We start from the raw sequence: 14,456 nt of genomic DNA, 5'->3' as shown, positions 1-14,456 counted from the left end.
GTTCGTCTAGGTTGCATTCACACAGCACTTTATTCCATTTTCCCAGCTGTAAATTTCTGCATTATATTTGAGCTTTCACACAACATAAAAGCCATTTCTGGAAAGCGAGCAGAATATAGTGGACGTTTTGTGCTCATTTCCATGTTAATTGGTTCCAAAAACAATCCATTTGCAACCCCATAAACCCAGAAAATTGCAGGAGTAAAGTGACAAAACTTGAGGTAGTATGCAAGCTTACAGTACCTCCCTGGTGTTTTCATGGAGGAATCATGGGGGAACCAAAGCAGGTATGTGCGGAATGGGAGGGTGGGGGGCAGCGAACCTGTCCAATGAGATTCCCACTGGTGGGAATTAAATTTATCGTGACACACCAGCATATGGGTCAAAAAGCCGCAGTTGCTTAACACAACAGGTACTACAGCGTGAAAGGAACATTAGAAAACAGAACATAAGCACTAGGAAAACTAACTCAACACTCCCCGCATCCAACTGCATCCCAAAACAGTGCTATGTTCAAAACAGTGAAAACGGTAATTAAAACAGGAGGTTGTAGCTTATCCTTTAAAACCACTCAGCAGTTTCAGTGCCCCTACAATGTCCAAGCCCATCATTTTAGCCACGGAGTCCCATGCAATTGCTTCCCCCCACCCCCTTAAATTATCCTTACAACATGCAAAATTCTTCCCTCGCCAAACCTTTCAAGGACTATGTTTCAGCAAGATTCAGCAGGACTCAGCTGAATTATACCTAAGCTCCTAATTGCCAAAAAACCCCACCCCCATTATTCCATTTGGAAGATTGAAAAGGCGAGAGAGGAATGCAAGGAGATCAATACCATGAGATGAAACTGGGGAGGGAAGCATTACGGAAGGAGTGCTAATGATTGCTGACTTTAGCATGGAAGACACTGCATTGGTATTCTACAGCATCCAACAGCTTGCAGAGAGCAGCCACCCTGCTCTCATTTACCTTCACAGCAAGCCCTTGGATTGAAAGGGAGCACTTTGCCCAAGGCCTGCCTGGTTGTCTTTTTACCTTTATGAGCTAGTTGCAGTGGGGGCTGGTGCCCATTGGGAGAGGCAGGGTGGAAGGCAGGTAGACCAATAATAGGTGGAGGCAGAACCAATGACAGGCAGAGCCACTGGGGGCTGGCAGGAGGCATACTGGAGTTGGTGGGGCAATGCCCCATTTGTCCCATGGACCAGCCTCCACTGACTGCTTGCAGCACAGCGCTTTAAGCTGATTTTTGCCATGATTCATGGAGCAGTTGTGACAATGTCACAGTGTATCTGATAAAGCTGGGCTTCCCAGAGTGGTCAGTACTGGCCCTCCCCCAGATCAAAAAGTGGCTAGGGGTAGAAAAGAAGTGTGCAAGGCATACTGCGAATAATTTAATTAGGAACCAGGTGCCTCAGAAATGCCAGTGCAGAGTTCAACTCCCTTTCCAATGATGTTAAAGGTAAAGGTAAAGGGACCCCTGGCCATTAGGTCCAGTCATGGCCGACTCTGGGGTTGCGGCGCTCATCTCGCTTTATTGGCCGAGGAAGCCGGCGTACAGCTTCCGGGTCATGTGGCCAGCATGACTAAGCTGCTTCTGGCAAACCAGAGCAGCGCATGGAAACGCCGTTTACCTTCCTGCCGGAGTGGTACCTATTTATCTACTTGCACTTTGACGTGCTTTTGAACTGCTAGGTTGGCAGGAGCAGGGACCGAGCAACAGGAGCTCACCCCATCACGGGGATTCGGACCGCTGACCTTCTGATCGGCAAGTCCTAGAGCCACAGCGCCACCTGTGTCCCTCCAATGATGTTACTCAGTATTTAATAGGCTGTTTTATTTTCCCTAACATTTTTTGATTCCTAGTCATGGAGATTGGTCATTAATAAATGTTGACTATATATCAATATATCTCAACTGCATTTTATTTATAGTCATAAAGATTTGGGTTGGGGTTGCTGACAACATTATAAGCTCATCAAGAGATCAAGGGATGAACTCAGAAGTTTGGGAAATGCTGTGAAATCAGCACGGGTTCAAACTTCTGTCATGCATCTCACTATCACCTCACCCCCAAGAGAAACAAAATGTGTACAAAAACCCATATATGGGGGGGGGGGACAGCACACACAAATTAAGTGAAAATGATGTACAGAAATGCACTATATTAACATACAGAAATTTCTTGCAAAAATGGGCAGAACTATGCATAGTAAGAGAAACACATGGGTTTTTTGGTGTGTTTTGTGTAAAACATATAAAACATGTATGCACACTTTGATGCATTTTGTTAAGAAGAAGAAGAATTTGCAAGATGATGTGTAAATGGGCTGCACTGAATTTATAATTGGAAAAATGAGAAAATGAAAAGAACAAAAATTGATAAGACGGGTTGGGTCACAGGATGAGCAAAAGGCACAAGATTTTGGAAGTGCATTGATAAACACTAAGAGGCGCTGTTTTGCGGCTAGTGATTGAATTCGAGAAGCTGAGAGGCTGTTTTGAGGTGACTTCATATGTGGCACAAAATCAAACACAGGAACCAAATCTACTCTTACAGGGAGTGCTTTACATCCATGCGCAGGCCCTCCCACAGCACCTGCACAGATGTAACTTGAAGAGGGTGATAACGCAGTCCACCTGGCAGAAGCCAGCTCTTGGCTGGCCTGGCAAGGTGGATGGCAATAAAACAAGGTTTAGTGGAACCAAGAAAAGCAAGTGTACTTTCTTCCAACTGCAAAGTATGCAGAGCAGTGACATAATTACACAGCAAGGAAAACACAGGCTACCTGTCTGTGGGGGTGCAGTAGAAAACTCAGAGCAAAAGAAAAGCAAAAGTAAGAGGGGAAGGGGGGAGATGGGGAAGAATGAGAATAGAAAGCAAGTCACTCTTTACCTTAAAAAAAATATCATTGTAAGTGTCATTGCTTTGGGGAGAAGTGGGACTCTTGGACCCTTCACCTAGAACGTTGACTGAGCTTTCAGCATGCACACCTTTGGAAGCCCAATGTGGCATTGGCAAATTTCAAAAGCATCTCCACATGGCATGTAGTTAAAACCATGGGATTTCGCTAACATAAGGTGTGGTGATATCCACCAACTTGGACAGATTTAACAAGGAAGTGAACAATTATACAGATAATAAAGCTTACAAGTTATGATGGCCATGCATTACTTCTGTTCAGAGCTTTTTCTTCAGCGGAAACTCACCAGCACTCAGTTCCAACACCTTTAAGGTGGGCACCATTGCCATTATAAGGAAACAAGGGAGGCATTCATGGTGAGTTCCGGCTGGGGTTTGAACCTGGGACATTCCACTTGCAAGGCAGATGCTGTCCCACCGAACCACAACCCTTTTCCTTAGGAATTTGGGTGGCTATGGTGGGGACAAAATGTGGGGCAAGACAAGCCTTTGGTTTGATCTAGCAGGTTCTTCTTCCTCTAGATTTAACCACCTATTTCAATAGGTCTACTCGGGGTAGACCTATTTACTCCTTTTATTAGATCAAGAAGACCAAGATAGTTGCATCCATAGTAATAAAATAAAATAAAATAATAAAATAAAATCAATGCAGACAACATGCTCTGACCTAGATACAAGGCTTCTGATCACTGTGTTGAAATGAGATGAGTAAGCTCAGAAGCCCAGTGAACAGCCGGATCAAGTTTCAAATGAGAGGTCCAGTTTATGGACGTCTGTCCAAGTCCCAAGGCAGGAGGAGACAGAGACAGAGAAAGACCCATTGCTGCAGAGCAATGTCTGAAAGCATTGGCGAAGGGATGGTGGGTGGTAGTGGCAGAATCACATGTTCAGTTTGCTTCTCCGCCTTCCCTTTAAGCTCTTATGAGCTTAAAATGTTGGAGCGGAAATTCTTATCACAGCATTCAAGCATACACCTTGTGATTAATCAGTGCCAATGCAGTAAAAGGTGGGAGGCAACTGAAGGGTTTTAATTCGTAGGGCAAAAAATCAAGGCCACACTTCTACAAAATTCTGAAGCCATTTTTTGCAGAAGGTGTGGGTGTGTTTTTCAAAAGGGTACAGAATTCTTCTTTAAATAATAATGGTGATGCCTTATTCCTGTAACAACCAGTGCTTTGATGGAACTATCTCTTTGAATCTCTGGAAGAGGGCACCTTTCTTAAGGTTTGGCAAATCAATGCAATCGCTCAAGAAAATGGAATAAATACGAGATGATAACTGACTTAAAATTAATAATTCCAATCCACATCTGAAAACTTAAAAAAGAGGGTTTTATTGTTTTTGATGCTTTTGAACATTACCTATATACGTCAATAAACACTGTACTAAATATACACAAAATTGCCTTTGGAAAAAGAAAGGAGGAGGGTATTTTGATTTTTAAGGCTGTTATGATTGATACCTTTGGTCAGTACTTTTTTTCTAAAAAATAGGTGCCAGTACTCACCATGAAGTTGTCACAGTAAGTAACAGTAAAGTACAGTAAAGCCTCTACAAGGTTAAATTATGCATAAATGCACATATCAATGAAAATTGCGTAGAAAGATGCACTATATTAAAGGAAATTGCTGTGCAAAAATGTGTACATTAGGCAAACTTCCATACAAAAATCTGCATATTTAGATAAATTTGCACTAAAATGCTGGTGAATTTCCACTGGACTTTTTAAAATATAAAAGAAAAGAAAATGGAAAACTGGTGTGGAAATATCAACAAAGATCTCATTAAATTAAATTGACTTCTCCACATTTTCCCACCAGTTTGCAATTTATTTATATTTTTAAAGCAAAATTCATTGTGAAAAATCCATCAGCATATTAGTGCAATTTTCTCATAATATACACATTTTGGTATAAATTTTCCTCAATATGCACATTGCTGCAAAATGATTTCCCTTAATATAACACAATTTTTGTACGTTATTCTCACTAACATGTGCATTTTCGGGAACACTGTCTTAGTATGTGTACATTTGCACACTTCACTTGACTGAAAGATACATTGCAAAATTCAGAGAAGTGTGAATTTCGAAGGATAGCCCTGTTTCGGTTTCCATTGTGTTTCAAAATGCACATGTTTAATAGATTCACTTTAACTGAAACTGAATCAAACGGATCACCCACCCCTAGTCCAAAGTCAAAAATTAGTGCAACAATTAATTTTACATCTGTACAGTAGAGTAGTTTCTTAGCACCCCCCCATCCTCCATCTATGCAACCAATAGACATTAAAATAGTGGAAGGATACATACCATCCAGGGCAAAAGAGAAAAGGGTGTGAGGCGTGTGGTCTGCAGAGAGGGAGGAGTGGCCTGGAGAAGGTCCCAAGGGCCAGACAGAGAGGCCAGGAGAGTTGCATTTGGGCTGGAGGCTTCCTGCCTCAACTCAGGATGTTGCTGCCCTACAACTCTCATGGCCTTGCTGAGTGAGACTAATGGAAGGTGTGGCACAGCAACACCCAGAGGGCCCCATAGGTTCCAACACCTATGGTATATGGGAAGAACCTTGGGGAGAAGAGAGACCCTTCACTTACTCCCTCATTCCAAGCCACAAAGAGCTTTAAAGGTGAGATCAGGTGCTGTGCAAGACCATACTGTGTTTATACCATACCCTACAATATTTTTTCCAATTAAAATGGGGGTGTCAACAACAATAACACCACACCCATCTGACTGGGTTGCCCCAGCAAAAACCTCCCCATACAGGGCTGCCTTCAGATGTCTTCCAAAGGTTTATAGTTAGTTACTTATCTCCTTGGTTCAGGGGGTCACATAACTCCATACCCTCCAACATTCCTCTAAAGAGAACAGGGACATCATAAGGAAAAGCGGGATATTCTGAGATCAAATAAAAAACCAGGACAGCTTCTGTGAATTCAGGACTGTCCCTGGAAAATAGGAATGCTTGGAGGGTCTGTTATGCCCAAGCCCACCCAGTGAGCTATATAGATAAATGTAGATTTCAAACTCAGGTCTCCACTGATCCTACACACACACACAAACACACACACACACACTGCTGTGAAAATAAATTGGAAGTGAAAAGAATTATGTACAGCTACTGGAAGTGGGGTGCAAGATTGTGTTAGAATGGATCAAGGTCTTTCTTTCTTTCTTTCTTTCTTTCTTTCTTTCTTTCTTTCTTTCATGCAGAGAGAGCCTGCCCTCTTTGAGTTGCGACTTCTATTCCAGGATTTTCCTAGCATAGATTGAAGCTGGACCATGAAAGCCGAGGAGAGACAAAGGAGGTGGAAATAATCTACTGACATTTTCCCATGTGGGTTAAATGCCCCGTCTGCTCCCATTCACTGGGAAACTCCATGGATTCTGCTGGCAATGCCAAAGGTCAGGCACAGCTTTTCTCCTCCTGCTTCTTATTATCCCCTTGATCAGGCCTACAGAGGCTGGAAGTCTATGGGTGGTAAAGACACGGGAGGGTGAGAGAGGCGGGGTGGGGAGAGAAGAAAGGACTCACCTCTGCTCAGCCGGGCTATAGGTCTGTCCGCTTTGGCAACTGCTGACGGTGATGGGGTCAAAGTTTTGGAAGGAGCGCAAGGCCACCCCAGAGATGGCCACGAACGGAGAGCTGAAGGTGATCAGGATGGCCTGGGTATGGTAGAAATGTTGGCTAAGGTCATGAATGACAGGGATAATCAAAGGGTTTTTCCTGCAGCTCAAGCCATGGATTCCTGTCAACAAAGGAAGTAAGGGGTGATGGAGGAAGGAAGGAGGGGAGGAGAGACAAGAGTTTTAAATTGTTGTTTTGTTTTCCTTTATTTATTTATTTTTATTCACTTACAGAATTTATACCCCACTTTTCACATGTGTCTCAAAGCGGATCACTAAACAAACAAACAAACAAACAAACGAATAACACGACATCTCAAATTTAAAACATAAGATCAAAATATCAGATAATAACAACATTAGAGCAGCATTTGTGGTGTATGAGAAGAATTTTATATATATATATATATATATATATATATATATATATATATATATATATTTGCTTTCGTAGATTTTCACGGGTACAGGAATGCAGGTTTTGGTGTCTTCGGGTGTCTTCCCGTGTAAGAGTTGGGGTGTCTAGCCTAGACACCCCAACTCTTACAAGGGAAGACACCCGAAGACACCAAAACCTGCATATATATATATATATATATATTAATGTTCCTGCTACAGAAGTTCTATCTGCAGTATGGGATCTATGACTCATTGAAACGTAAATCAGTAATCAATAAAAAAAAACAATTTGACCTTGATTGGGTGAGGAATATATTAGCAATTAAAGCTTTTGTTAAAAAAAAATGTGTTACACGCCCCCTCTGATGACTTTGGACAAAGAATGGACCCCAAAATATTTTGAATAATTAATCTGGTTTTCTCATAAGACAATTTTTACCTGCCGTCTGAAACTTTGAAGGGATGCCCGAAGCATTTTTGTGTGTACAAAACTCCTTGAGCATTTTGCAAAAAAATAAAATAAAAATGGTCCTGCACATTTATATGTAGACAACGCATGAGGTTTTGATCCTAAAATAACTTATGAATGTTCATGGAAGTTGGGGGAAGTGTCCTCTTCCCCCCTGCCTCGTGAAGCTCCCTATGCTTCCCCCTCCAAGCTGATAATATACAAGAGGCCCTTTTAAAAATTGTTGTATTGCTTTACTTGTGTATTTTGATCATATTTTAATGTGTGCATAAATTGCTTTAAGACTTTGTAAACCACTTGGAAACCTATTTTGCCATTAAGCAGTAAATGACAGTAATTGTAGTAGCAGCAGCAGCAAAGGGGAAGAACTGTAGTTTAGTGATAGAGCATCTGCTTTGCATACAGAAGGTCCCTGATTCAATCTTTGGCATCAGTCAGTCAAGGCTGGGAACGTCCCCTGTCAGAATCCCTGGATAGTTGCTATCATTAACAGTAGACAATATTGAGCTTAATGGACCAGTGGTCTGATTCATTTTAAGGCTGTTCTCCCTTATACATGGAGGGCAGCACCCCTGAGCAATGTGAGACGAGATAGGGAGGAATCCTCAATAACTGAGCGGAAGTTTGACTGTGATCAAATACTTCATTCACATGAGCTATCTAGATAGGAATTCAGAATAATGCTGTTGCCATACAGACACATTTCACTGATTTATTCTCCCTCCCTTTTACTGTTGATTTTTAGGATTTAAAGTGCACCTGCAGTGCCTGTCCGCTCAGTGAAAATACTTTTTGGTCTTTTCAGGGCTACTGTAACTTTATGTAGAAGCTTGCAGCTTCTGCCTCTGTCCAGCAAGAACATGACTTTACTGAATTGCCTCTTAATTAGACCACGATAGAGACAGGAACCTGCAGAACAGTTTTCCTTTCATTATGAATTTGTTTTTTGTAAAGTAGTGCTATTTTTAAAAATTGCAGGTTGTAGGAGAATTTGTACGATTTTAATTATATTATTTATTTTACTGTAAATTCTTATTGTGGAGTGCCATGAGATATATCGTATGAAAGCTGCTGCAGTGTTCTGTCCTGGGCCCGTTGTTGTTCAACGTCTTGGATGAAGGGATTAAGCGGATGCTCATCAAATTTGCAGATGACACAAAATTAGGAGGGGTAGCTAATGCCCCAGGCAGAATCAGAATTCAAAATGACCTTAACAGATTGGAGAACTGAGCCCAAGCTAACAAAATGAATTTCAATAGGGACAAATGTAAGGTTCTGCACTTAGGCAGGAAGAAGCAGATGCACAAATATAGGATGGGGGACACCTGGCTTACTAGCAGCACTTGTGAAAAGGATCTGAGGGTCTTGATGGACCACAAGCTTAAAATGAGTCCACAGTGTGATGCTGCAGCAAAAAAGGCTAATGCTGTTCTAGACTGTATCAACCAACAAAATTAGTGTCCAGATCAAGCCAAGTAATAGTCCCATTCTATTCTGCCTTGCTCAGACTAGAATACTCTGTCCAATTTGAGAAGGATGTTGACAAGCTGAAACGTGTGCAGAGGAGGGCAACCAAGATGATCAAGGGTCTGGAAACCAAGCCTTATGAGGAACAGTTGAAGGAGCTGGGTACGTTTAGCCTGGAAAAGAGGAGACTGAGAGGAGATATGATAGCCATCTTCAAATATCTTAAGGGCTGTCACACAGAAGAGGGAACAAGCTTGTTTTTTCCCTGCTCTGGAGGGTAGGATTCAAACCAGTGGCTTCAAGTTACAAGAAAACAGATTCCAACTAAACATTAGGAAGAACTTTCTGACAGTAAGAGCTGTTCAACAGTGGAATAGTGTCCCTTGGGAGGTTGCAGATTCTCCTCTCTTTGAAGTTTTAAGCAGAGATTGGATGGCCACCTATCACAGATGCAATAGTTGAGATTTGTGCATTGCAGTGGTTGGGGTCCCTTCGAACCCCCTTCAAACTCTATAGTTCTATGATTCTATGAAAGATGGTAGCAAATGCCTTAAATGAATAAAATATATTTCACAGTCAGAAATTTAGAGAAAACCATCAATTAAAGCTCTCTTCCCCACCATTGAACATGAACTGACTAAATAACAGATGTAGTACAGAGCTGCTAGCAAGCTGAATGGAAAGCAATTAGAGTCAGAATCTGGAGACCAAATCTTCTAATTAAAATTGCATAGGATCTTCACTGAACAGGACTAATCCAGAATAAGTATTACAAGAGCATTGCTGGACAATATAGTGTTTATATCAACTGCCATGTGGAAACATAGCTTTAATTCTGCTTCCAAACTATTTTGGAAAAGCAGAGCTTCACGCTCTGCTAAAAGACCTAAGTGGAAATTACTTCAGACACTTTTCTGCTTTCTTATTCAGGTTTGAAGAAGTTATTATGATTGTATGGACAAGCTCGGTGCCCCAAATCCGCTGAAAACGAACATATAATGCAAGCTATCCATCATGCATTCATGTATGCAATTGGTATAGTAATATAATTAGTTGTCAGGTTTGGATCAGAATACCTAAAATATTGCCTCACCCATTGTATACTCAACTGACTCTTCAGGAGTGAGGCTCCTCCAGATTCTACCACATCAAGAAATCCATTCCATATGATATAGGAATAATGCCTTAAGTGTGGTGGCCCCAACCCTTTGAAACTGCTTCCCATTACATATCAGACAAACACTGTCTCTCTCATCTTTCTGAGCTTGCTTTTCCAACCTTGATTTTCACCATCTAGGTCTCAAAGCAGCTTGTGATGACAAAAATATACAACACAGGCAATTAAAAATGCAAATTAAACCTCAACCATTTAAAACCCCAATAATTCGAAAGCAGACAATTTAGAAGAAGAAGAAGAAGAGTTTGGATTTGATATCCCGCCTTTCACTCCCCTTCAGGAGTCTCAAAGCGGCTAACATTCTCCTTTCCCTTCCTCCCCCACAACAAACACTCTGTGAGGTGAGTGGGGCTGAGAGACTTCAGAGAAGTGTGACTGGCCCAAGGTCACCCAGCAGCTGCATGTGGAGGAGCGGAGACGCGAACCCGGTTCCCCAGATTACGAGACTACCGCTCTTAACCACTACACCACACTGGCTCAAATCTTTTAAGTGGAGAGGGTTTGTTTGTTTTTTAATCCAGTCTGTCTCAGATTTGAAATTGGTTTCATAGATGAATTTATCTGAATTGTTTTCATTTATATGAAATTGCTTTACACATGCTTTTATTGCTGACATTTTTTACTGTTAAATCTATCTGAGGCAATTTCATAGGAAGAGATTCACAGGTGGGGTGAAATAAATAAAATATATAAATAACCACTTCCCTCCAACAGTTTCACAAAGTGACAGTGGAGGCTGGTCCATCAGAGCAAATGGGGCGCAGACCCACCAACCTGAACCAGCCTCCACCTACATGCCTTCTCGCATACATGAGGCACGGCCCTGCCTGCCACCTCCCTGCTCCACTTCTATCTCAGTGTTTGTTCCTTCAAGAGGAAGGAGAATGGGGCCAAAGCTAGAATTAATTGGCTCCATCTGCTCATGTGCCTGAATCAACCTGCCGTAGGTCCCTCTGCCTTCCACCCTCTCCGTCCCAGTGGATTACCAGCCACCATCTGTGATGTACAGATTCTAGCTAAAGTACAGCAGCAGAAAGTACTGCCAACTTTCCCCAGTCCCATGAAATTATATGAAGGAGGGTTCTGTGGGTGTTCCCACCCCCCTTAAAATATTCAGTGAATGCCCATTTATTTACTTTATTTAGTAGTAGTAGTAATAATAATAATAATAATAATTTATTATTTATACCCCGCCCATCTGGCTGGGTTTCCCCAGCCACTCTGGGCGGCTTCCAACAAAATATTAAAATACAGTGGTCTAGTTGTTTCGTTAATAGTGTTTTATAGATTGTAATTGTTTTACTGATGATTTATTAATTATTCTATATGGTTTATGCTGTTTTGTGACATTCTAATATGTTATTTATTCTTTCTAAGCCACTTTTTCCAATTTTTTTGAATGAAAAGCAGCATAGAAATATTACAAATCAAATCAGCTTATCTTATTATATTTATAGGCCGCTTGATTGAGGAGGGGGGGACCTCTAAGACAGGGGTTGGCAAGGCTTACCTTGCCTGGGCCAGTTCACTGCCATGGAGCCCCTTCTGTGGTCTGGATCGCGGGCAGCGTGAGTGTGCATGCCTGCGATTTCCGGCGTCTGCATCTGTGCAGATGCGATTTCTGGTGCCGCAAAAGCAATTCCCGGTGCTGGGCTGCACTGCTTTAGCACAGCACGCGGGGACTCACCAAGTGGGCAGCTCGGTTCAGGGGTGGCTCATGAGCCAGTAAAACAACTCCCATGGGCCGCTTGTGGCCCATGGGCCTTAGGTTGCCGACTCCTGCTCTAAGATGTTTACAAAGGATGAAACGGTAGCATAAAAAAAAAAATTCTCAACCATACTCTAAAACATACAAATGTAAAAATACTATCTGGAGCACTCTGAAACAATGGCTTTTATGATAGTGCAACCAAGACTTCTATTTTATCCTATGGTGAAGGACAATAGCCAAACAGGCAGAGGGGTTCTTACCAAGGTCATGGCTCTGGTCTTTGGTGTCAACCAGTTGAACAGAAATGGTCTCCTGCTGATCGAGATCTTCGGTCCCATCTGCAACCAAGTGGATTATAACGGCGGCAGCAACCATTGGTTGTGAAAAGGAAGCCTGGAGAGAGAAGGAAGAACACCAAGATACAGGACTTGCTGGTTTCCTGTGTGGCCCCTCTTGAAGCAAAACAATTGCTGGCTGACACTTAAAAGTGTATGTAGGGATGGATTATAGATCAGTGGCTGAGAACATGGTAGGCATGCCTGATCAGGCCAATGGCCCATGTAATCCAAAATCCTGTTCTCGGTCAAGCAGATCCCTCTGGGAAACCTGCAAGCAGGACCTGAGTATGAGAGAACTCTCCCCTCTGTGGCTTCCTGCAACTGATTTTCAGAAGCATTATTGCCTCCAACTGTGGAGGCAGAGCAGAGCCATCCTGGCTAGGAGCCATCAATAGTCCTCTCCTCCTCCATGAATTTTTCTAATCCCCTTTTAAATTCACCCAAGTTGGTGGCTATCCTTGTCTCTGATAGGAGTGAGTTCTATTGTGTAACTATGCACTGTGTGAATATGTTCTTTCTTTTAACAGGTCCTAGGTGTGTGTGTGTGTGTGTGTGTGTGCGCGCATATGCAATTGCATACCATTCTCCCACAAAGCAACAGGTGTACAGCAATGTAAAAGCAATCAATGAAACAAAACATTTAGAAGCAATACAGAACCATCATTAAAATGAATGGCAACCCCAGAAAACTGTAAACCTCCGAATAAGCCTGTCAGCATTAACAACAACAACAAAAGTCTTCAAGAGATGCCTGAAAATCAAAAGTGAGGATGCCTGTTGAGTTTCTGTTGGGAGAGAGTTCCACAGTATGGGACTGATGACACCAAATGCCCAAATTCTGGTTAAGGCCAGAATTTCTCTGGAAGACCTCAATGATCAAGCTGGGCTATATGGTTGTCCTTAAGGTAATCTGAACCCAATTTGCTCATGTTCAGTCCTTGCCATCTCAGGATAATATGCCTGCATTACAAAACGAGAAATATGTGTATTTTCTTAGCGGGGGTTAGTTCTTAATAACATTTTTTTGGGTAAAATATATTGTTTCTTCTTGACCAGTGAATTGCCAAAGTGTGCCTTAACTAAGGGAAATGCCTTATAGCTGACAGGGAAATGAACTTATTTTCCCCTCCCTCTTTCATCTTCTCTTCCTCTCTTTTTCTTCTTCCATTCTTTGTTATGAAGAATGCAAGAAGAGTCCTGCTGGTTCAGGCCAAAGACCCATCTACTCCAGCACCCAGGTTTCACAGTGGACAACCAGCTGCCTCACCACCACAAAAACAACTCTCCCAGCTAACTTGTGATTGCCAACAACACTGGTCTTGTCTGAGGCCAATGGATTGTTGATTTATGACACATGGGCGATAATAGATGCATTATGAACATGACAATGCTTGCACTAAAGTATGTTGTTCCACCCATAGAGAAACTGTTTCTGGGAGGAAGAAAGGCCATGGGGAAAGGAAAGACATGTGTATGTAATGAGTGTGCGGGATGGAAGAAAAAATAGTTTTGGTTCAGATTTTAATGTAAACCCTACCCAACATGCAATTTTTAAAACAATATGTCAAATGAGACACAAGCCGTCCTTCAAAATTTGCAGTTCCCAGGATTTGGGGATGTAGTTCCACAGCCCAAGTACCAAGATGCGTACATCAGAGAAAAAAATTGCATAAAAATGTAAGTGTTGGAGAAAATAGCACCTATGGTGTATTTATACCACTTGATTGTAAATAGCACCACAAAGTTTACATTGTGTGCCATAAAGCAGTATACATTATGGTTTACAGAGGCGCTATACCAGTGACAATTGATGGCGAAGATGAGCACATCAGGCCAAATTGCTCACGAAGATGTGTATTTCAGGAGAAATTTGCAAAAAAAAATACGGTGAATTTTCATGAAGGCTTCTCTTTTTTTTTTTAAAAAAAATGAAATTATGCAGAAATGTAAAAATTGAACAAGCATGGAAAACTGAGAAATCAAATTGTATCAACCCCCTCTCCCTTTTCTGGACTTTGCATCTGTTTGTAACTTGGAAAATTTACAAACCTTCAGTGAATAGTTTCTCTTTCTCTCTCTCTCTCTCTCCTTCTTTCTCCCCACCCCATGCAATATCTTACCTTGAGCCAGAAAACAGTCTGGGTGTTGTTGGCACTGCATGGGTACCAAGCATGCTGAGATATTCCATCACTGAAGTCATTCACTTTGGTTCGGCACACCTAAGAGAAAAGAAGAAGGAGAATCAGCATGAAGTCAAACTGAGCTCTAAAAAAAGTCATGGTAAAGTCTATAAAATTATTGAGTAGCCAATGTGGCACCCTTCAGGCATAGGGGACAACTCCATCAGTCC

The 14,456-nt window shown here is 41.9% G+C and overlaps 1 protein-coding gene across 1 annotated transcript in view; it reads right to left on the bottom strand.

Moving 5' to 3' along the window:
* PAPPA (pappalysin 1) overlaps nt 1–14,456 on the bottom strand; it is a 231,910-nt gene that overhangs the window by 62,997 nt on the left and 154,457 nt on the right. The window contains exons 11-13 of the mRNA XM_083485697.1: nt 14,227–14,325; nt 12,029–12,161; nt 6,454–6,667 (exon numbers count right to left, since the gene is read on the bottom strand). Coding sequence (XP_083341823.1) covers nt 6,454–6,667; nt 12,029–12,161; nt 14,227–14,325 — 446 coding nt within the window. The remainder of the gene's footprint in view (nt 1–6,453; nt 6,668–12,028; nt 12,162–14,226; nt 14,326–14,456) is intronic.

The sequence above is a fragment of the Podarcis liolepis genome (assembly GCF_965112155.1).
Source record: "Podarcis liolepis genome assembly, chromosome: Z".
NCBI lineage: Eukaryota > Metazoa > Chordata > Lepidosauria > Squamata > Lacertidae > Podarcis > Podarcis liolepis.
This window is presented reverse-complemented; position numbering and strand designations above follow the sequence as displayed.